This window comes from Enhydra lutris, unplaced genomic scaffold (assembly GCF_002288905.1).
Source record: "Enhydra lutris kenyoni isolate GAN:26980312 unplaced genomic scaffold, ASM228890v2 scaffoldscaffold18, whole genome shotgun sequence".
In the NCBI taxonomy this organism is placed as follows: Eukaryota; Metazoa; Chordata; class Mammalia; order Carnivora; family Mustelidae; genus Enhydra; species Enhydra lutris.
In genome coordinates, this window is record NW_019154102.1 from 20475113 (window position 1) to 20496629 (window position 21517).

A 21517-nucleotide genomic window follows, 5' to 3' on the forward strand; every position below is an offset into this window, starting at 1 on the left:
ACCACCACCGTACCCCACAACCCCCTCTCTTCTCATGGCCAGCTGCTTCATGTCATTCAGATCTCAGTGTAAATGTCACTGCTCAGAGCAGCCCCTCTGGGACCTCTCTGTCTGCTCCTTAGCACTTCCCACCACTGGACACCAAGTGTGTCTTCATTTGTTGGCCTGTTTAGGTCTGCCTGCTCCTGAACTAGAGCATCAGCTCCGTGGGAGCGAGAGTCTCCTCTCTCATGCTCACTGCCATATCCCCAGCAGTTAGAATAGTGTCTGGCCCATGGTAGGTGTTGAAAGAGGTGATGGCGCTCAGTCACATCTTTCTCTGTGTGCTCAGGCAGCCAAAGGAGGCACCGTCAAAGCTGCTTCGGCATTCAATGCCTCTGAAGATGCCCAGACCCTGAGGAAGGCCATGAAGGGGCTTGGTAAGTGTCCCACTGGAGGGGAACATGCTCTTTCTACAGAGTCACACAGGGTGCTATATCCACCGGCAAAAAATGAGTAGGTCTCTAAGACAAGACAGTGGGAACAAGTTGGCTTTTAAGACAGATTAGGTGGGAGGGCATTCCTTACTCATTTTTCTTATAGAATGAACATTTAATTCACTCATTCTGGATTTCCCCCATTTTAATCTGTTTTGCATGAGAACATTACCAATCTATATGTAAAACTCCAGAAATGTATCTGTTTTCCAGGTAGTGCTGTGTGTGTGTGTGTGTGTGTGTGTGTGGTACAAAGCACTTTCACAAATATTATTTAAATGGCTGTGTACACAATAGCCCAGCAGTGTAGTGAAAGCAACGATTGCTCTTGATAATTTCAGCCCATTTCGTGGATGTGAAGTCAAGTCACAGAGTAAGTGGAACTGAGCCCTGAGTCACACTCGGCAGGCAAAGGCCTCTAGTGAGCATAGTCACACGGGCGTGCTTTGACCATTCTTGCCTGGGTGGACATTTGGCCAGAGAAGTGTTCTTGGTTCATAGCTGCTGTTTATAATCTCCTTGTAATTTGGTTAAAAACACTGGATCATGAAGCCATATTTCTCAGTTTTTCTCCCCCCAAAGAGCTCATTTTACTTAGGCCCAATGTTACTAGCAACAAATACGACAAGAACAAAAACAGCAGCTTGTTTTGCTGCTGTGAAGTTGAGATTCGGGAAGGTTAGCTAACTTTCCCAACGTCGCAGAGCTAGTAGGTGTTAGAATCAGGATTCTAGGCGATTCCAGGGGGCCAAACCCAGACAATGTGACTCCAGAGCTAGAGTTTAAGTCCCCATGCTGTCCTCCTGCCCACCTCTGAATGGAACATTGTTCTGAATCAATAGTCTTTCTCCTCATTTTTCCCTTTTTCATAAATAAGATGGAAAGAGTGCTTGGCCCACTCTTTGTCATGTTCTCCTACTTCTTTGGTATATAGCAAGAATACTGAAATTCAGAATGTGGACCACATGGCATTTAGAAGTCTCAAAATAAAGGTCAGGAGACATTTGACAACCATTTCTTGTCAGCTTCTGCTGTGTGGGGACTAATATAAGGCAGACAGTTGGAGGAGACAATGATTATAAAACCTAGTCCTACGAGTTCATGGATGCTAGATGGGTAAGGCGTACACAGAAATAACTGTGATAGTGTAATAGCTATCAGGATATGACAGTGATAGGAGGGGCACAAATGAGATCCCATTAGGTTCAGAGAGGAGATCCCATTTAATTTGGGGCATCAGGCAAAACTTCTCCGTGGATGTAGAATTTGAGATGGGCTTTTGCCAGGTAAGCTGTTTCAGTAGAGATAAGAGAGAATGTGTCTCAGGTGACTGGAACAGTGTTAGCAAAGGCATGGGATGAGTGTGAGCATTGTCTCACTTTCCAGTTTAGCTGAGGCTTAGGGGAGTCAGAGTAAATACATGGAAACGTGCCTTGCAGCAGGAGATATTGGGAAAGCAGGAGTTGACTGGTACCAAAGGGAGGTCCTGGGGTTGTCACCGAGAAGGCCACCTGTAGAGTCATAGGCATGGGGCGATGGCCCAAAGGCATTGGCCAGGAAACAGTGCCACAATCATGGCACTCTGTGGGGTGGTTAGAGGGACATATAAACCAGTAGACTGGGAATGAAAGAGGTCAGGAGAAAGGAGTGCAGTACAGTTGGATCAAGTACAGTAATTGAAGAGCTAGGTCTGTGAATTTGGCTGCCTGATATCGTTTCCTGTGGATATTTACAACAGTGAATGGGATATTGTAGAAAGTCTCAAATGCTAGACTGCCCTACTTGTAGTGAATCCAGCAGACGGTGTGGGGTAGGGGGGCACTGGGTATTCCTGAGCAGGGGAGGGACCCTCTGAGAGTTTTTCTTTTTAGGAAAATGAATCTGGCAAGACTTTGGAAAGACCAATTAGGAGATAAGAATATGAGTTAACAGATGTTACATGTGTCTAAGCCCCTAAAATCCTGGATTATAGTAGAAGTGGTAGGAATCGAAGAGGGGACCGATGCAAAAAAGATTTTTAGAATTAGACTTTATATGCCTTGGCAGGAAAGTTGAATGTGGAGGATGAGAGAAGGTTAAAAAAAAAAAAAAAAAAAGCTATTTTGAGGGCTCAAACCTGACTGACTGACTGAAAGAAAGATGGTGGCTTTTATAGAAACGGGTAAGTGTAAGCCAGAGTTGGATCCCCCTCCCCCCCCACAGAGTTCTGAAGGAGAACAGGAAGGTTGCATATAGATGCCTCTTTCTTTTTATTTTCTTTTTTCTCTTTTTTTTTAGGAGAGCAGAAAGTAGGTCCCTAAGATATGTAAGCAAAGTTCTGTAGTTTCCTCCCTACATCTCACACTTTTCTTGCTTTCTAATCTTAAAAAGAATAACTATGGTAAATCTAGATTTTTTTTCTTTTCTCCTGAAATGTCCCAATAGAATCTCTTCTGTAGTCACCTCACAATTCCCCCTACAGGTTAAACAGTAAGGAAGCAGAAAACTCACCAAACATGCACAAACCTCCAGCTGTTAACCATGACAAGGGACCAATTTTGAAAAAATCAGAGTAAAGCCCTCCTGGTAAAAGTTGCTGCAAGAAACAATAGGCAAACAAAATTTAGGATGTTTAAAATGTGAAATTCTCGTAAAGTTCTGGTAGGCTGTTGCCCAGTGGGAATTTGTCAGCAGTTACCAAAAGGGAACTGCTTGAGGTCAGGAAAGAGAGCCCAATGTGGGACTTGATCCCAGGACCCTGGGATCATGACCTGAGCCGAAGGTGCAGGCTTTAACCCACTGAGCCACCCAGGCACCCCCACCCTTTTTAAAAGATTTTATTTATCTATTTGAGAGAAAGAGAGAGTAAGAGTGGTAGAGGAGGGACCTGAGCTGAGCGGAAGGTAGACGCTTAACCAACTGAGCCACCGAGGCATCCCAGGTCCTCTTTTCTTAAAAAGGTCTCTGCATGGGTTTGGGTAACACTAGTGTCATTGGGGGAACCTGTTTTCTCACTCCTCTCTCATCACCTCACTCACTGTCCCCGCTCTCCGCCAGGCACCGACGAAGATGCCATCATCAGCGTCCTTGCCTACCGCAACACAGCCCAGCGCCAGGAAATCAGGACAGCCTACAAGAGCACCATTGGCAGGGTAGGATGGAGCCTCTCTGGCTCTAGGGGCTGACGAAGAACCTGTCAGGGAACAGGGAGCAGTCTCTTCCCCAGCGAGATTCCTGAAGTGGCCCTGGGTTTTCAAAAGCACATCCTTGCCTTGTTGAAAGAGGTTCTTGAAAAAAAAAAAATTTTTTTTTCAGCCTGTTCCGTCCACTTGGTGGCGATCTTGGTGTCGTCCCACCCAGCTCCTTGCTGGGACTTGGTTGCTCTGTGGACTCGGCCTCCACTCTTGTGAGCACCCGCTGGGCTGAGCTTCCCATGCTCCCTCCCCGATCCTGGTCAGGCTGCCTTTTAGGCAGTATTTATATCTAGTTTGTTCTAAACAGGCTCTCCTAGGATTTAGAGTCTATTCCAACTCCTCCACATAAACCCATTTGTCACAAATACTCATCCCTTTGATGATCCTTGGTTGAGGGACAGACACCCTCTGAAATCCTAGAGTGGGGCCAGTGTGCTTGGGAACATGTATATAATTCCTTAGCTTACGCATTCAGAGGGTGGTCACTTACCCCTTGTGGTCTGAATCGTGCACCCCTCAGGGACCCTCTTTCAAACTCTCGTTGTCAACAACGCACTGACCAGAGCCGTCCCACCCAACCTTTCCTCCTCACTGAAAACCTAGCTGTGTGATTAGCAAGAATCTTTTCATTGATAGAATATCATCGATGAGTGTTTTAGGTCCTGGAGTACAGTCACTCTGATAAATTGGTAAGTGTTTCTATCCTCGGGAAACCTTAGTCCGACTGCCTCTGCTGCTCGAAGGCTGGCACTGAAGTGCGAGCTGGGACAGAGCTGGCTCGGCGATCCCCTTGGGCACCTGCGTGCCAGCTTGGGCTGGGACCCCAGTGGGGAATGGGATTCTTCATAGCTCAGACGGTCTTATGGGCATTTGAAACGCTTCTCTGACCCAAAGACGTTTAATGAGCACAAATTGGTGTGAACACATACGTGATGTGTGACCTGGAATAGTCAACCTCAGAATGAAGCTGATCTGGTGGCAGTTTGTTAAGATGCCCTGCGTTAAAGGATTGAGCTCTAATTTGTTTGTTCCTTCCTAGAATGTGTGTGGATTTGACATAAAAATATGCACGAGAGATTGAAATACAGGGGCTGTGCAGTCAGGTGTGTGAGAATCAGAGATCTGACTTGAACCGTATCTCAGCTTCTTTATTTTGGTTGAACTTAAGTGGGTTCTTAAACTTTCTGATCTGTTCTAGGAGAGGATGTGAATAAACATTTTTAGAATTTCGTCCTTTGTCCAAAGAATTACATTTCTTTTTAGGAGTTGAGTTTTAAGAAATAATCATGGATGATCACAAAGATACAGCTAAATGCATGTATACATAACGGTACAAAAAGAGAAACGGGACCTATGAAAGAATTTATATTGCATCTACATAAAGAAATTTTAGCAGCCATTAAAAATGTCATAGGTGATTATTGACTTGGAAATGTATTCAAAGTACATGGCTGAGTGAATACATTTAAGTCAGTGTCTACAAACTTTTTGATCTCAAGACCCTTTTACACTCTTTTTTTTTTTAATGTTTTATTTATTTATTTGACAGAGAGGGAGAGATCACAAGTAGGCAGAGAGGCAGGCAGAGAGGGAGGGGAAGCAAGCTCCCTACTGAGCAGAGAGCCCGATGTAGGGCTCCATCCCAGGACCCTGAGATCCTGACCTGAGCTGAAGGCAGAGGCTTAACCCACTGAGCCACCCAGGTGCTTCCCCCTTTTACACTCTTGACGTACTGAGGACTTTTTTGTTCTTGTGGATTATATCTATTGAGATTTGCCATATTAGAAATTAAAACTGAGGCATCTAAAAATACGTAAGTTAACTTATTTAAAAAACAATAAACATATTACATGTTAATATAGGTAACACTTTTATGAAAAATAGCTGTATATTCCAAGACAAAAACATTTAGCAAGAAAATTGGCATTGTTCCACATTTTGCAAAGTTCTTAAATGCCTGGCTTAATGGAGGACCATCAGATTCTCTGTTTCTGCATTGTTTGCAGTGTTGCGCGGTTCTGGTTGAAGTATAGGAAGAAAATCCGTTCTTGTACAAATACAGAGTTGGAAAGAGGGCATTTAAAAAGCCTTTTAACATAATTGTGGAAATGTAGATGTGTCCAGTAGCCGTTGCAAAACTCCACTGTACAACTGTGAGAGAATGACCACGAAAAGGCAGATACTGGCTTCCTGTTATCATGAAGCGAGCTCCGCTCTTACAGGGCCCCCCGGAGGGGTCTGGAGACCCCAGGCATCCCGGGCCCACGCTTTGAGAGTGGCTGGTTTAAGTTAGTGTGGCGGTTACACAGAATCCCCTGCTTGCTTTGCAGGACCTGATAGACGACCTGAAGTCAGAACTGAGTGGCAACTTTGAGCGGGTGATCGTGGGAATGATGATGCCCACCGTGCTATACGACGTGCAGGAACTGCGAAGGGCCATGAAGGTGTGTGGCCCTCGTGTCCTGCAGCCGCTGACCAGCTTCCCCAGAAAGTGACAAAAGCCTTGTGAGAGTGGGGAGGGTGAGGCACAGGAGAGATATTTCCCCTCGTTGAGGACAATGAGAAAATGTGACATTACCTTATGGCAGTTGTCACTTAAGAGCTGTTTTCGACAAAGTGATGCAGTAGATCATTTGCTCTTTCCTGGGGCTCCCTAGGGAGGGGTGATGGTTGTGTCTGTCATGCAGCTCTAGGAACTTTGTCGTGTTAGCTGCTTCTGCGGTATGAAACTTTATGGCCAATGCAGTGGAGCCTCTGGGTCTGCTGAAGGCTCCAAACTGTCAGAAAAGGTTCTTGGCCTCCCTCGGTGCTGGGCCCACTGTGCCCTAGTCCGGGGTCTGCCAGTTTTGACTGGCCAGCTACAAAATTCCAATACAGTTACCCTCCCTAACCATGTCCGTATAAACAGCCTCGTGGAAGGTTCCAGGAAAGCAAAGAGGTTAACAATCTTTGCCAGAAGATTCTGCCCTTCAAAGGAAAAAGTACAGAAGTCAAGGAGAGATTAACCCCCAGAGGGCAGACACTGTCCATAATCTGGCACAATAACCATCAGTAGAAACAGCCGATAAATATTTGTTATTACTAGAAACAACTACGGTAAACACTTTGGAATTTGGGCAGGACAATTAAAATGAGCAAATCCTATTGCTAGAACCTGGTGGGTTGTCTTTATTCTCTGCGGATTCCTGGGTATATAGGCCTCCATGTCTGGGATCCAGCGCTGTGAACTGGCTCCTAACTGCCTCTCCTCTGGGTTTCGTGTGCAGGGAGCCGGCACAGATGAGGGCTGCCTGATTGAGATCCTGGCCTCCCGGACACCTGAGGAGATCCGACGCATAAACCAGACCTACCAGCTTCGTATGTAGCGTCCTTAGTGGCCCCCCCTTGAGGCTTCACTGTGATTTGAGAAGTAAACTAGCAGCAGGTCGCTACCTACTGACTAAACTCTCCTCGTACAGTGACGCTGACCATGAGGGAGCCTCAGTTCCAGGCATATCCCTGTCTAGGGAGATGAGAGTCTGCTGGCTTCTCCAGACTTTTCTGGTGAAGATGCCACTCCACGGAAGCCACCCAGTGTAGCGTTTTATGACCTGGGAAGTTGGAAGGTTGCTCCTTATTACCAAGCAGAAAATCAAATGTGTTTGTGCGAAAGTGGTGGGACCGCTGAATCTTAGCATCCCAGGGAACGGCCTGGAGGGGCTGTCTAGCCCAACTTCTTCCCTCCAGACGGGACTGTATGCCCTCCAGCCATCTCAGATAGACATCTCCTGCCCTCTTAAAAATCTCCAGAGGGTAGTGCTTTATGAAGAGCCGTTAAAATATGCCTTTTTGCCCTAAGAAGGCGATTTTAAAAATGCACAAAGGTTTAGCCTACAGTTCTTATTTGATCTTGTTCATATAGCTAAAAATGTCCAGCACTGGCAGATTGGCTGAGCAAACTATGGTGTACCCACACAGTGGAATGATAGGTAGTCCCCAAAGTGTCTATGGAAGGATATTAGTAAATTTCATGAAATTCATTATGGTGGAGTTTTGTAGGTGTTTTTTTTTTCCTCCTTTATTTTACTTATTTGTTTTTTCCTAAGTTTCCCACAGCGAATATGCACTACTCTGGTAGAAAGAAAACAAAACAGTAAGAGTTTCTTGGTAAGATTTCCGAGCAGGAGATGCTAGACCTTGGGAGCTTGGCTCAAGCACTCAGATCCCCACGTCTGCTGAATGTAGGTTTTCTAACCCTGAGGGGTTGTGAAGAGTTAGAGGATCTCTGGGGAAACTCTCGAAGGAGCGCCCAGGCAGAGAAGGCACGTGCTGGAAATTTGGGCCTGACAGTTCCCTGCCAGTCCCCAGACATGGTTTCAGAAACTCTGCTCCGTTTTCCTTTCAGCCGTCCCCCTTCTCTGTGTCACTGGGAACTACGGTGAGGACAGAGCCCTGGACAGTAGGAACCTAGAGGGAGGGTTACAGCCGTAGCCTTCCTCGACTTCCCATGTTAAGGAACAGGAACAGCTTTGCTTCCTCCATAATGACAACCTAAACTTACCTTTTTTTTTTTTTTTAAGATTTTATTTATTTATTTGACAGAGATCACAAGTAGGGGGAGAGGCAGGCAGAGAGAGAGAGGAGGAAGCAGGCTCCCTGCTGAGCAGAGAGCCCGATGTGGGGCTCGATCCCAGGACCCTGGGATCATGACCCGAGCCGAAGGCAGAGGCTTTAACCCACTGAGCCACCCAGGCGCCCCTAAACTTACCTTTTATCAGAGTTCAGTTTTGGCAGAAGTATGTGCAGGGTGAAAACCATCATGAGGAGCTGCTTTAGCAAGCTGGCTAATCCTGCGGCGGAGGGGGGGAGGGCAGATGGCCCTGGAGCAGGACACAGGGCTGGGCGGGACTCTGTTCTCATGCAGCTCATTTTGTTCTCTTTCCAGAATACGGGCGGAGCCTTGAAGACGACATTCGCTCTGACACTTCGTTCATGTTCCAGAGGGTGCTGGTGTCTCTCTCCGCTGTGAGTTGCTCCCTTTGTGAGCTGCTTCTGACAGGGGCTCAGTTCTGCTGGAGAGCTCACTCTGTATCCCCTTTTCCAGACTTTCATCCTCCCAAATGTGAACATTCCCCAGGTGTTGTTGTTGGGCCTGTTGTTTGTTTTCGTCTTTCTTTTAGAAACTCTGGGTAGTCATGCATGCCCAGTTATTTGAATGTATATATCCCAGTATCTAATACGTGCCAGATATCCTTACTACTCAGTGCGTTGAGACAGCTTCTAGGCTTTACGAGTTCATATTGTCATAAAGGAATATATCAGGTACACAGGTTGCTGTAATAAAGTCAGGAAGAGTACACATGGAGAGGAATAGAGTTAAAGGAAGGTTCAAAGACAGAGTCTGGTCGCAGAAACAGAGAAGAACCTTCGTGACAGAGGTGCCTGTTCGCAGAGGACCTGGGGGCTTGCTAGGGTGTAGGTGGGGGCATCACAGGCCAGAACAGCCAGAGAAAGGCAAGGAGGCAGGAAACACAGGGTGTGGGGTGTGTTCAGGGAACAAATGACTGAGCAATTGGCAGTAATTCTAGGAGCCAGGTGGAAGGATGAACTGGGATCCCTTGTTGGGAGAGCAGTAGAGAGCCACTGAAGGTTTGGGAACACGGGAGTGAATTGCATTTTCGGAAGAGTAACATAAATCGTGATGTGTAAGGTCAGTTGAACTAGAAGCTGGGAGGTCTGGTAGGAAGTTACTTCACTATTCCAGATGAGAAATAAAGCAGGACTGGGCTAGTGTGGGAGCAGGGGCACCAGCAAATAGCAGATGCGTACATGAGATATTTCACATGACTTCCCAATTTTGTCTTTATCCCAACCTCCTTCCTGAGTGTAAGGCTCTCATTTATCGCTGCTTTTTAAGGTGCTTCCTCAAATCGGGCCTCCTAACCTAAACCGGAACTCCTTTCCCTCCCCCCGCCCCAAACCGGCTCACCTTCCTGACCTGTCTGTTTCTGTTCCTACTGTTGCTCTTCTTCCAACAAAGTAGGACCCTGGGAATCATCTCTAACCCCACCTGTCCCCTGTGTCTGATATTCTAAAATGCCAGCCTGCTTTTCTTATTTCCTACCCATTTTTTCTTTGCCTGCCAGATTTAGCATTCTGCGAAGCCATGCCTAGACCATAGAATATTGAGACAGCCGGACAAATAAAAACAGGCTCACAAACCGGAGGAAAGTCACCTGTTTTGTGGCTGGTTAGCATTCCTCCAAGCCGTCACCCCGCCCTCCCCAGAACCCGGTGTCGGTGAGGGATTGGGCATTTTCACCTGCTCCTTAAGCCCCACCGTGGGCTTCTCTTCTGTTCTGATTCTCTTCTGTTCCCAGCCCGTTTGGCAGAACTGATCAGTGGAGATGCGTCAGTTAGGAAGGCTTTGGTCAGCCAGGAAGACATAGGAACAGTAGGACGTGGCGCAGGGAAGGAAACAGGGGAGGAGACAGCAGGAGAGGGGGCAGTCAGCAGGTGGGTTGTCCTTCCCCTTCTGCTGGCCGAGACACCCACACAGCATGCAGGAACCGCTGGCTCTCTGGTTGGTAATGCTATCTATGCACAGATTAGAGCCATAGGAATAACGGAGGCTCATTCAGAGGACATCTGTTATCCCTCCCTAGGCTGGAAGTGGGACCCCTGTTGGCATTCCGTCTACTTACCATGTCGTTGGGTTCCAGACATTCTGTCTTGACAGTGCCCCTCCCCCCACCCAATCTTCATGGGTACTGTCTCATTCTCTTTGTTTTTCTCAGGGTGGCAGGGACGAAGGAAATTTCCTGGATGATGCTCTCATGAGACAGGATGCTCAGGTCAGTAGAACTGCAGTTTCGCTCTTTTCTTTTGCCGGTAAGGCCTTATTTGGTGGACCCCCTCTTATATTTCAGTGTATATTGGCCAAGCTGGGATATGTTCTCGGGGGGCGGGGGGGAGAAATTCCCATAGATGACCTTTTTATTCATTTATTTATTTTTATTTTTTTTTTACCTTTTTTTTTTAAGATTTCATTTATTTGAGTGAGAGAGAGCATGAGCAGGGAGAGCAGCAGAGGGAGACGGGGAGGAAGAAACACACTCCCCACAGAGCAAGTAGCCTGATGCAGGGCTTTATCTCAGGATACCAGGATCATGACCTGAGCCAAAGGCAGACCCCTAATTGATTGACCCACCCAGGCCCCCCAGATGACCTTTAATAGCAGAAATTTCTTGCAGAAATATACCTGGGGCTAGGGGTGATGCAGGGCATCATTATATAATATCCCTGGGTTCTTGACATTGGGACCATGGTATGGCCACCCCAGAGAACCATGGAGTGTCTTCTGAATCACTTGGAGGTGAAGGGACCTGCCTGTGCTTTATTTACCTTGCATTTTTTTACTTTCCCAGAGGGAACATTTGATAGAACCTGTATAAAACAGCTTGGCACAGTGTGTACCCTATTGGGCAAATCCCAAGAGGCAGATGTTTCCCTGGTGTCAGCCCATTGATGGCTGTCCTGGTACCAACCCCCGATTTACTGTGGCCAGATAACATTAATTACAATAGCTAATAAAAAACAGGGCCTTGCCAGGTACCAAACACTGTTGAGAGCTGTTGACGTAAAGTGTGAATCCTTGCAATAACCCTACGACCCAAGTACTGCTATCCCCTTTTTATGGATGAGGGAATTGAGGACTTACTTACTTCTGTAAGTCCAGTTCCTTGCTTAGTTCACATGGCAAAACTAGGATATGAACCTGGGCAATTTGGATCTAGACCCTGTACTCTTAACCAATATACAACCATAGGGAAGGGTTGGTCCCATTCGGTATGTGAGGTATGAACCCTGCGACTTCTGTGGGAAAGAACCTGTTGCTGTCACCAGAAGGGAGAGGGGTAAAAATGTCGTAAGAGTTCTCAGGACACAGAGAAACCCATTTCACACTGGAGAAATAGGAAAATGCCTTTAATCCAGAAGCTTTGAGGAAGGAGGAGGTACTGGAACTCCCGGATGCTTATGTGAATTTCAGCTACCTCAAGGACAGCATTTTTGGATATGTTGGAGGGCGACTTCATAGCCCAGGTGAATACCCCCCATCATTTTCTGGTGGGTCTCCTAGGTGCCAGGCATTGCATTAACTACCTCATGCTTTTTCCTTATAACACATCTGTGAAGTAGATACTATTACTTCTTATGCTTTAGAGATTAAGAAACTGATGCAAATTCCGGGAAATACAAATCAAAACCACAATGAGATACCACCTCACACCAGTCAGAATGGCTAAAATTAACAAGTCAGGAAATGACAGATGTTGGAGAGGATGCAGAGAAAGGGGAACCCTCCTACACTGTTGGTGGGAATGCAAGTTGGTGCAACCACTCTGGAAAACAGCATTGAGATTCCTCAAAAAGTTGAAAATAGAGCTACCCTATGACCCAGCAATCGCACTACTGGGTATTTACCCTAAAGATACAAATGTAGTGATCCGAAGGGGCACGTGCACCCGAATGTTTATAGCAACAATGTCCACAATAGCCAAACTATGGAAAGAACCTAGATGTCCATAAACAGATGAATGGATAAAGAAGAGGTGGTATATATATACAATGGAATACTATGCAGCCATCAAAACAGATGAAATCTTGCCTTTTGCAACGACATGGAGGGAACTAGAGGGTATTATGCTGAACGAAATAAGTCAATCAGAGAAAAACAATTATCATATGATCCTGATATGAAGAATTTGAGAGGTAACGTGGGGGTTTCAGGGGGTAGGGAAGGAAAAAATGAAACAAGATGGGATCGGGAGGGAGACAAACCATAAGAGATTCTTAATCTCACAAAATAAACTGAGGGTTGGAGGGGCGGGGAGGGTGGTTGGGTTATGGACGTTGGGGAGGGTATGTGCTATGGTGAGTGCTGTGAAGTGTGTAAACCTGGAGATTCACAGACCTGTACCCCTGGGGCTAATAATACATTATATGTTAATAAAGATTAAAAATTAAAACAAAAAAAGAAACCAATGCAAAGGCATAATAACTTGTCCCAGATCACATAGCTGGTGGAATTGGGCTCTTGGAATCCAGGTCTGTCTGATTTTTTAAAACCATGCAATTCCATGAACAAATGTTTTGGGGGTTCTCCAAGGAGCACAATTCCCCTTGGGAGTGATCAGGATGAAAAGGGGTTTCCAAATAAGTTTGGGCTGGGGAAGTTAGACAGAGGGAGCAGAGCTCAGAGAAGGTTTTTCTGGATCCTTTCAAGTCTTACCAAGAGGTGAGGGATTTAAGAACAACTGCTGCTGAGATTTCAGCTCTTCTAGGATAAAACAGGAGGAAAACCTTGTCAGCCTTTGCTCTGTGACTTGTCTCAGCAGCAAGGGGAGTGTTTGCAAACACTGGGGGTTACAGCTTGATTCTGACGGAGGAAAGTAAAGGAGTTTAAGATGAGAAGAATGACGAGGGCAGTTGGAATTAGGTAATGGTTATGTATTGAAGGTAGAAATCTTAAAATATAGAGGCTGTTATCCAACAAATCCAATTGTATTTGTCTTTGGGATGAAACTTGCACCGAAGGACCTAATCAGGAGCCCTCTGAATTCCCACTTTAGAAACAAACTTGTGATATATTAAAACTACATTAAAAATGCCCTTGAGTGCTTTGGCCAGGTGGTACATTTTGATTCCCTTCTTCTGAAAAAACAAACCAACCAGCAAATATAAAAAAAAAAAAAAAATAGGGAAAATCTGCAGCAACATTGGAGACTATGGAGGAAGGCTATTAAAATGCCAGATGGGCAGTGAACCTGGGCCAATGACTCCAGAAGGACATTTCTGCCCCAGAAAAGAGGCTGACCCCCTCCCCACCCCCATAACCCCGAGCTGAGGAAGCAGGCACAGTGGCTTTATGCAAACAGGAAGACATTCCTCAAGGAACTCCTGTGTCTCGGCTGCCCTTGTGGAAGAGGTACTGGAGCTCCTGCTTGAAATCCATCCAAATAGAACGTGAGGAACTCCAGGAAGACTCCACTCACCTTGTTCTGGAGGGAAAAACCACATCCAGATAGGCTGCTCGTCTTTTAAGAATGAAAAGCCACAAATGCCTCAGCCCAAACACCATGTGGCCCATGAATACACAGAAGCAGGAAGGGAGGCAGACAGGGCCACACTGTAAGGAAGAGACAGATTTCAGATTGAAAGAAAAACAGATTTCAATTAAACAACAGCTAAAAAATAAAAAGTGAGAAAACAACAGATGATCATGGAGCCAAATGAAGAGCGAGAAGAGATAAATAGGGCCAGAGGGGCTCACGAGAAATGGTCTTCGATGGAAATCTGAATTTTACAGTTTATTATTTGACAGCTTACATGAAGCCTTTGTGCCCTCCGAGCTTTAAAATTCCATGGTTCTGTGAACGGACTCTAAAGCAGGGAGGCAATGAGACAAAGAAGCGAAGAATGAGGAGATAGATGGAGGTGAGCCCACAGGGAGTGATAAAATGTGTCAAATAAGGGCATTTTGAGAAATTTAACAAGCCAGCTGCAGATTATAGATAAACAGTAGGGCCTTAAAGACATTCGTTTTAACAGCATGCACGTAACATAAAATTTGTTGTCTTCACCACTTTTAAGTGTACAGGTCGGTAGTGTTAACTCTGTGCACATTCTTGTGCGGCCTGTCTCCAGAACTTTCTCACCTTGCAGAACTGAAACTCTATACCCATTAAACAACTCCTCATTTCTCCCCTCCCCCCAGCCACTGACAACCACAGTTCGGCTTCCTGTTTCTAGAAGTTTGACCTCTCTAGATGCCTCATAACAAGTTAATCACAGTATTCGTGTTATGTAACTGACTTACTTCGCTTAGCATATTGTCCTCAAGGTTCGCCCATGGTGCAGCGTGTGTCAGAATTCCCATCCTTTGTCAGGCTGCACAGAATTCCGTGGCACGCGTTCACCCACATTTTGCTTCTCCATTCATGCATCAGTGGACAGTTTGGGGTGCTTCTACCTTTTGACCCTTGTGAATACTGCTGCTATGAACACGTGCACAGGTCACTCTGTACGATCTGGTCTCTGTTCTTTTGGCTGTATACTCCAAAGTAGTGTCATTAGATCCTATGGTAGTTCTGTTTTTAACTTTTTCAGGAACAGCCCTACTGTTTCCGGTAGTAGCTCATCATTCTCCATTCTCATCAACTGCACAGTGTTCCAGTTTCTCTACATCCTCGCCAACACTTGCCGTTTTGTTTTGTTTTGTTTTGTTTTGTTTTGAAATAGTAGTGAGGTGATATGAATAATAGTTTTGATTTGTCAATAATAGAGTTAAAGCAACCAGAATTTCTTATACTCCTACCCGTTTGGAATATAAGCAGTTACAGAAAAAAAGGACCATAAGCAATTAATAATGGGTCCTGGTTCTACTGTGAGAACTTCCGTAGCCTTGAGCAAATCACAGATTATTCTAGAGCAGTGTTGTCCTGTAGAACTTTCTGTGAAGCTGAAAGTGTTTACGGTGGCATTGTCTAGTATGGGTAACCACTGGCTATTTTTAATTAAATAAATAAAATGTAAAACTCAACACCTGGGTCAGACTAGCCACGTGTGGCCACTGAGCACTGGAAATATAGCTAGTCTGACTGAGGAGTTAAATTTTTAATTTAATTTAATTTTAGTTAGTTAAAATATAAATAGCCACATTTGGTTGGTGGCTGCTATAAAGAATGTCTAGTCTAGGGCATTTCTTTTAGCTCTTAAGATAGAACAATGTGGGGCACCTGGCTGGCTCAGTCGGTGGAGCATGTGACTCTTGATCTCAGGGTTGTGAGTTCAAGCCCACATTGGGTGCAGAGACTATTTAAAATCTTTAAAAAGAAAAAAAATAAATAAAAGAAAAAGAAAAAAAAAAGGATAAAGATAGAACCATTTAGCCCTATATTGGGAGCTGCTGGTGCTTGCTCTGACTCTCCCATTAGTCTCTTTTCGGGGTTGGGGGGCTGGAAGGGTCAGAGGGAAAGAGAGAATCTTAAGCATGCTCCATGCCCCGCACAGAGCTGAGGCCGGGCTCAGTTTCAAGACCCTGAGATCATGACCTGAGCTGAAATCCGGAATCAGATGCTTAACCAGCTGGGCCATCCAGGCACCCTATGGTCCCATTACTTTTATACCTAAGGAAAAATCTTGAGTCATTGCTACTAACCACAAACAGCACTTCCACACCCATCACCAACAAAATAAAACAAAGCCAGCTCAGCTCTTTGATGTTCCGGAAATATTTGCATGTTTCCTGGCACCTTCTCTGTGATGATTTTAAACTTTTGCTTTGTTTGGCTTTAGGACCTGTATGAGGCTGGAGAGAAGAAATGGGGGACAGATGAGGTGAAATTTCTAACTGTTCTCTGTTCCCGGAACCGAAATCATCTGTTGCATGGTAAGGCGCTTGCCTCATCTTCAAAGAAACTGAAAGATGATGAAAACTGTATTGTCCATAATTAATTGAGAATTTTCCCCCTTTATTTGTACAAAGAACAGATTGTACTGAATTGTCTTAGATGTTTTACCTTGGAAACGTATGAGTGAAACAATGTACATGAAGGCCAATTTCTTTTTTCTTTTTTTAAATATTCCATTTATTTATTGGAGAGAGAGAGAAGACAAGTGAGGGGGAGGAGCAGGGGGAAAGGCAGAGGAAAGAGGCAGAGGGAGAAGCAGACTCCCCACTGAGCAGGGATTCCCAGGACTTGATCATGACCTGAGCTGAAGGCAGACCCTTAACCTACTGAACCCCCCATATGCCTGCTAAAAGAGTAATTATGAAAAATTACCAGATACACAACACATTCTTAGAAGTTTGGCATTTCTGGGGCGCCTGGATGGCTCAGTGGGTTAAAGCCTCTGCCTTTGGCTCAGGTCATGATCCCACGGTCCTGGGATCAAGCCCCACGTCGGGCTCTCTGCTCAGCAGAGAGCCTGCTTCCCCTCCTTCTTTCTCTGCCTGCCTCCCTGCCTACTTGTGATCTCTGTCTGTCAAATAAATAAAAATATATATATATAAAAAAGTTTGGCATTTCTATTTGTAGGAAACCAACCTTCATGGTCAGTCCTTTTTCTAAAGCAGCCCCATTTAATTTTAATTACATACAAAAAAATCTTCAGTACATCAGTGAGCAATAAAATAAAATTGTTGGTTGACATTTATTCCTAGTTAATATCCAAGTTGAAAACTAATAGAAGTGATTTTTTTAGGGAGTATGTTGCATAAAATAAATAGTGGATAATTTCAAATTTTATTTCCTATGTGTAATGTTCCTAATTTGCTTCTGATAATGCTTAGTCTTTGTAATGTTCTTTTAACTTCTGTGGGGGAAAAATTGTAGCACATTTGTCGTCAGGTTTATTTTCTTCTTGTAAACAGCAATTAGGGTTTAATAAGATATTTCATCTTGTATGTAAGCTCTTTAGGTCTTTGTGTTGCATCATAATTTTATAAACCTACCATGCCTTATAATCACACACAATTTACCAAACCCATGGGAAATTTGGGAAGAATGAGTTTGGTAAATTGAAAACATAAAGTAATTGAAAATTACAGCACATTTGGAAGTTGCATATACTTCAGATATTCCACAGTGACTAAAAATAGGTGATTACACCTGTTAATAAATGTCATGAGCTACGGTCAAATGCACCAACTTCTGACTCAGCTCCCTATTTCTTTGCCTTCCCTTCCTTGCCAGATGACTAATTATATAAATCTCCCCCTGGTGGTATTTTCCAAGAACTACAGGTCTTCAAAAAAATGCAAATACCTAACCATTTTCACCTTTAGGCACAAGTCAGTTGTTGGGATGTTGTAAAATATCTGCTTGTAAACCGCTGGAAGAAAATCTAAGTACTATTTGGATAAAGAAAACTTCATAATTTTCTTAGCAACCAACAATAATAGTGAGGATTCAAATAACTAGGGTTTTATTGGTTATCTTCTAGTACAGTGCTAAGCATATTAAAGATTTTTCTTTTTTATTTGACAGGGAGAGAGAACAAGCACAAGCAAGGGGGAGCAGCAGGCAGAGGGAGAAGCAGGCTCCCCACTGAGCAGGGAGCCCGAATGTGGGGCTCAATCCCAAGACCCTGGGATCATGACCTGAGCCAAAGGCAGACACTTAATGAACTGAGCCATCCAGGCACCCCCAGTGCTAAGCATATTATAAGCATTGTTTGTCGCAACATCCCATTGGAGCAGCCAGTATCTACACCATTTCACAGGGAAGAAAACTGAGGCTTAGAAAATGTATCAATTAGATCTTTCGATTCTAAGCAGTAGACGCAGACTCCAACTTCAGTAACAAGAAGAAATAATACAGAATGGGACAAGAGGGAAAATGGAAAATACTGGTGGGAGACTCGAACATTTCTAGGAAGTACAGAAATCAAGGCAGATCTGGGGATCTCAGTGGAAGGGAGTCACATATTTTATTTGTAAGGCAGAGTTTCCAAAATCTGGTCTTCATTGAAAATGCTGATTCTTGAACCCTTACTTCAGACTGGCTGACTCTGATTCCCTGAAAGTGACATCCAGGAAGTTTCTCAGGTTTCCCAGGTGATTCTTACGTTGTCTAGGGTGGAAGATGACTCACTGCTTTTGACCATCCCCAGGAGGGTGAGACTGGTTCTGGTCCAGTGAACTTTCCACTCACTTGGTAGAGCTTATGGTCTGTGTTGAGAGGCAGGGTGTCCCTGGATTGACAGCCCTGTGAGAATCACCCTGATGGGGCCTGGGACAGCACCCCAAAGAATTAATGTTAAGAAGATAAAACAAATAACCCACTCTAAGAAGGCTCCAGAAGGAGGCAGTGAGAGGAAAATAGGTTTATCACATTCAAAAATACTTGGCAAAAAGTAAAAAAAATAATTATGTTACAGTCTATTAAAAGATGCAACTGTTTGTTACCAAATATGACTCACAATTGAAAGGGTTGAATTGCTCCAGTTTTGATGAGCCAAAAGGAAGATGAACATACAGGTGATTTGCCAAGGCCAAAATTACAGAAAGACATGTTCTGCCTATTTAAGGGAACAATGAGAAAAGAAAGCAAATCTCTCCAGACATTATCACTATTATATGTGTGAGAAAGCAAGGTCCCAAACAAGGGAAAGGGCTTGCCTGATACCCTCCAAGAGGCACAATATTCCTTCGTCCTGTCCTAGCACCCATTCCACTTGCCACATGCCTCCCGGTTCTCACTGACATTGGTAATTAATTTCCTCCTGATGTATGCCAAAGAATAAAGAGCGAGCTCTAGAAAGATGCTTATTCTCTCCATAAATTTTAGTTCCCTGTATTCTTTTTTTAATTATTTATAATTCCACTCTATTACTGTTTGTAGTGTTTGATGAATACAAAAGGATATCTCAGAAGGATATTGAGCAGAGTATAAAGTCTGAAACATCTGGTAGTTTTGAAGATGCTCTTCTGGCCATAGGTAAGCTGGTTGTGGGGTGGGGAGCAGAGAAACAAACGTTTATAGACTTTCCTTCTTACCAGTTTGTTGTCATGGAGATACAGTTTTTTGGTTTCAGGGATTAAAAAAAAAAAAGTTTAAATCACTCATAATAATAAGATCCGGAATTTTAAACAAGAAGTATTACATGTGATCTGATTGTTACTCTGTTACATAGTTTTCTATATTTTATATCCTCTGTGCCTTTATATTTCAGTATACTGGAAAGATAACCCTATAGTAACTGCATTTTGCAAGTCTATGAATGGTTAGAACTAATAAGAGTTTCAAAATAGTAATCATTTTTAAACTGTATGCTGCCTTTTGCTTTAATTGCCTTTATTATTTCTTCAATTAATTACTTTATTAATTACTTTTCCATGGCCTGTGTTCATAAGACATTGTTTGGCTAAAATTTTTCCGACAAAGCAATGGGGAGATATTATTTCATACCTTGTAGAAACAGAAGGAACAACTGTCATTTTTTTTCTCATAGATTTTATTTGTAATTTTGTTGTTTCCTTTTTTAATCTCAACAGTAAAGTGCATGAGGAACAAATCTGCATATTTTGCTGAAAGGCTTTATAAATCTATGAAGGTAAATGGCCTCATTTTTAGCATCTGAATGACCTCAACATGTCTTGTGTCTACTTTCATGTTTACTTATGTTTCCTACACAAATTAACCAAAATCAGCCTGAGATACTCAGTTCATCAAATACTTCACTGAGTGCCTGTTAATAGAAATACTAGGTAATATTTATTGAGTACTTATAACGTGATCACTATTCGTAGTGCTGTATACACATGGATTAATTTTATGCCTATCACAGCTGTGTGGGGCAAGTACTATTATTAACCCCCATTTTACAGATGAGAAAACTGAGACATAGGGAGGTGCGCAGTTTGCCCAGGGTCCTCAGTGAGGACGCAACAGAGCAGGGATACACACACTGGCAGTCTAGCTTCAGAGCCGAGGCTCCTAACCGTGCCTTATCCTCTGTGCGGACACCCTTGCTGGGAACCATGGGAGGTGCAGGAGAGATCAAAAGGTAGGAAGGGGAAGGCAGATATGGGCAGAACACCGATCAGAACAAAATAGAAGGTAAGATGGTAGTCTTTTAGTTCCTATAGTTCCTATAGTCTTTTAGTTCTTATAGTTCCTATACATTTGAGGACCCAAATGTATAGGAACACAGAAAGAAGAGTATTTTTTTTCCCATATTTGTTGAGGGGGTGAGGATCAGAAAAGACTACGTTAAGAAGTTGGTATCTGTGAGTAGGACTTTCAAGGAAGTTTTACATGAGGGGCTTCCATATGGGAGGAAGGGTGGTGAGGCTGGGGAGGGAAGGAGGACATTCAGGGGGAGGGATGGCAGCAGGCGAGGCAGCTGGCTGGGAATGCGGACTTTGTCTCTAGTGGCAGGGAGGGGTCTCCTCTGGTCAGAACACAGAATGTTGGAAAGCCTTGAACACTGGTGAGGAGCAGCGTTCCACACGCTTTCTAAGGTTGTGGTAGGACATCACCAGGAGAGCCATGCAGAGATTTGCCTTGTTAAGCTAACAAAGAACACCGTCTGGAAACCAGCATGGATCTTGTTTTCTTCCTTAGGGCTTGGGCACTGATGATGACACCCTGATCAGAGTTATGATTTCCCGAGCGGAGATTGATATGATGGACATCCGGGAAAACTTCAAGAGGCTTTATGGAAAGTCTCTGTACTCCTTCATCAAGGTGGGTCACGGGAGCCCGGTCTTGGCCCAGGGGAAGGCTCTGAGGAAAGAATGGGGTTCCAGCCCGGGCATTCAGACACTTCTTAGCCGCTCCCTAGCAGATAGCCTCCCCTTTAAAGATGGTACTGCAATTCAGGTATTTCCAGTTTCTCCCCTTTCACACAGATGTTTAAATCCTGGCCAGGCTAGAAGCTGGAAATGTTTGCCTTCTAAATATAGTAATTATTTTACGTTGACCCCAGACAAAGAGTATATTTTAATGAATACTTCCAACAATGCATTTTCCCTGTCTACCTGCTTACGGTGAAAGGGACGCAATGAAATCGGTCATCCAGAACCCTTTCCCGGGCCAGCTGAGGTCTGCGGAAAATATGGGAAAGCATGTTGCCCTGGATTGCTGCCTTTCTTTACCTAACGGCAGCAGACTTCCCAGGACCTGGCCCAGGGGTGATGAGAAATGACTCACATCCCTCAAAACCCCTCATTACTGGGATTTTGCTTCTTGAGGAAGCCAGAAGGGCCTTAGGAATATGAAACCAAGACACACTTCCCTAGAAGCTGGTGTTGCCTGCACAGTAAACTTCAAATCAGGATTTGATCCGTGAATTAAATATTCTGAATCCCACACATAGCCT

At 44.3% G+C, this 21517-nt stretch overlaps 1 protein-coding gene across 1 annotated transcript in view; it reads left to right on the forward strand.

Moving 5' to 3' along the window:
* LOC111147988 (annexin A4) overlaps positions 1–21517 on the forward strand; it is a 72284-nt gene that overhangs the window by 44307 nt on the left and 6460 nt on the right. The window contains exons 3-12 of the mRNA XM_022504326.1: positions 332–419; positions 3513–3607; positions 5980–6093; positions 6916–7006; positions 8574–8653; positions 10426–10482; positions 15986–16079; positions 19036–19131; positions 19689–19747; positions 20761–20883. Of these exons, the coding sequence (XP_022360034.1) occupies positions 332–419; positions 3513–3607; positions 5980–6093; positions 6916–7006; positions 8574–8653; positions 10426–10482; positions 15986–16079; positions 19036–19131; positions 19689–19747; positions 20761–20883 (897 nt within the window). The remainder of the gene's footprint in view (positions 1–331; positions 420–3512; positions 3608–5979; positions 6094–6915; positions 7007–8573; positions 8654–10425; positions 10483–15985; positions 16080–19035; positions 19132–19688; positions 19748–20760; positions 20884–21517) is intronic.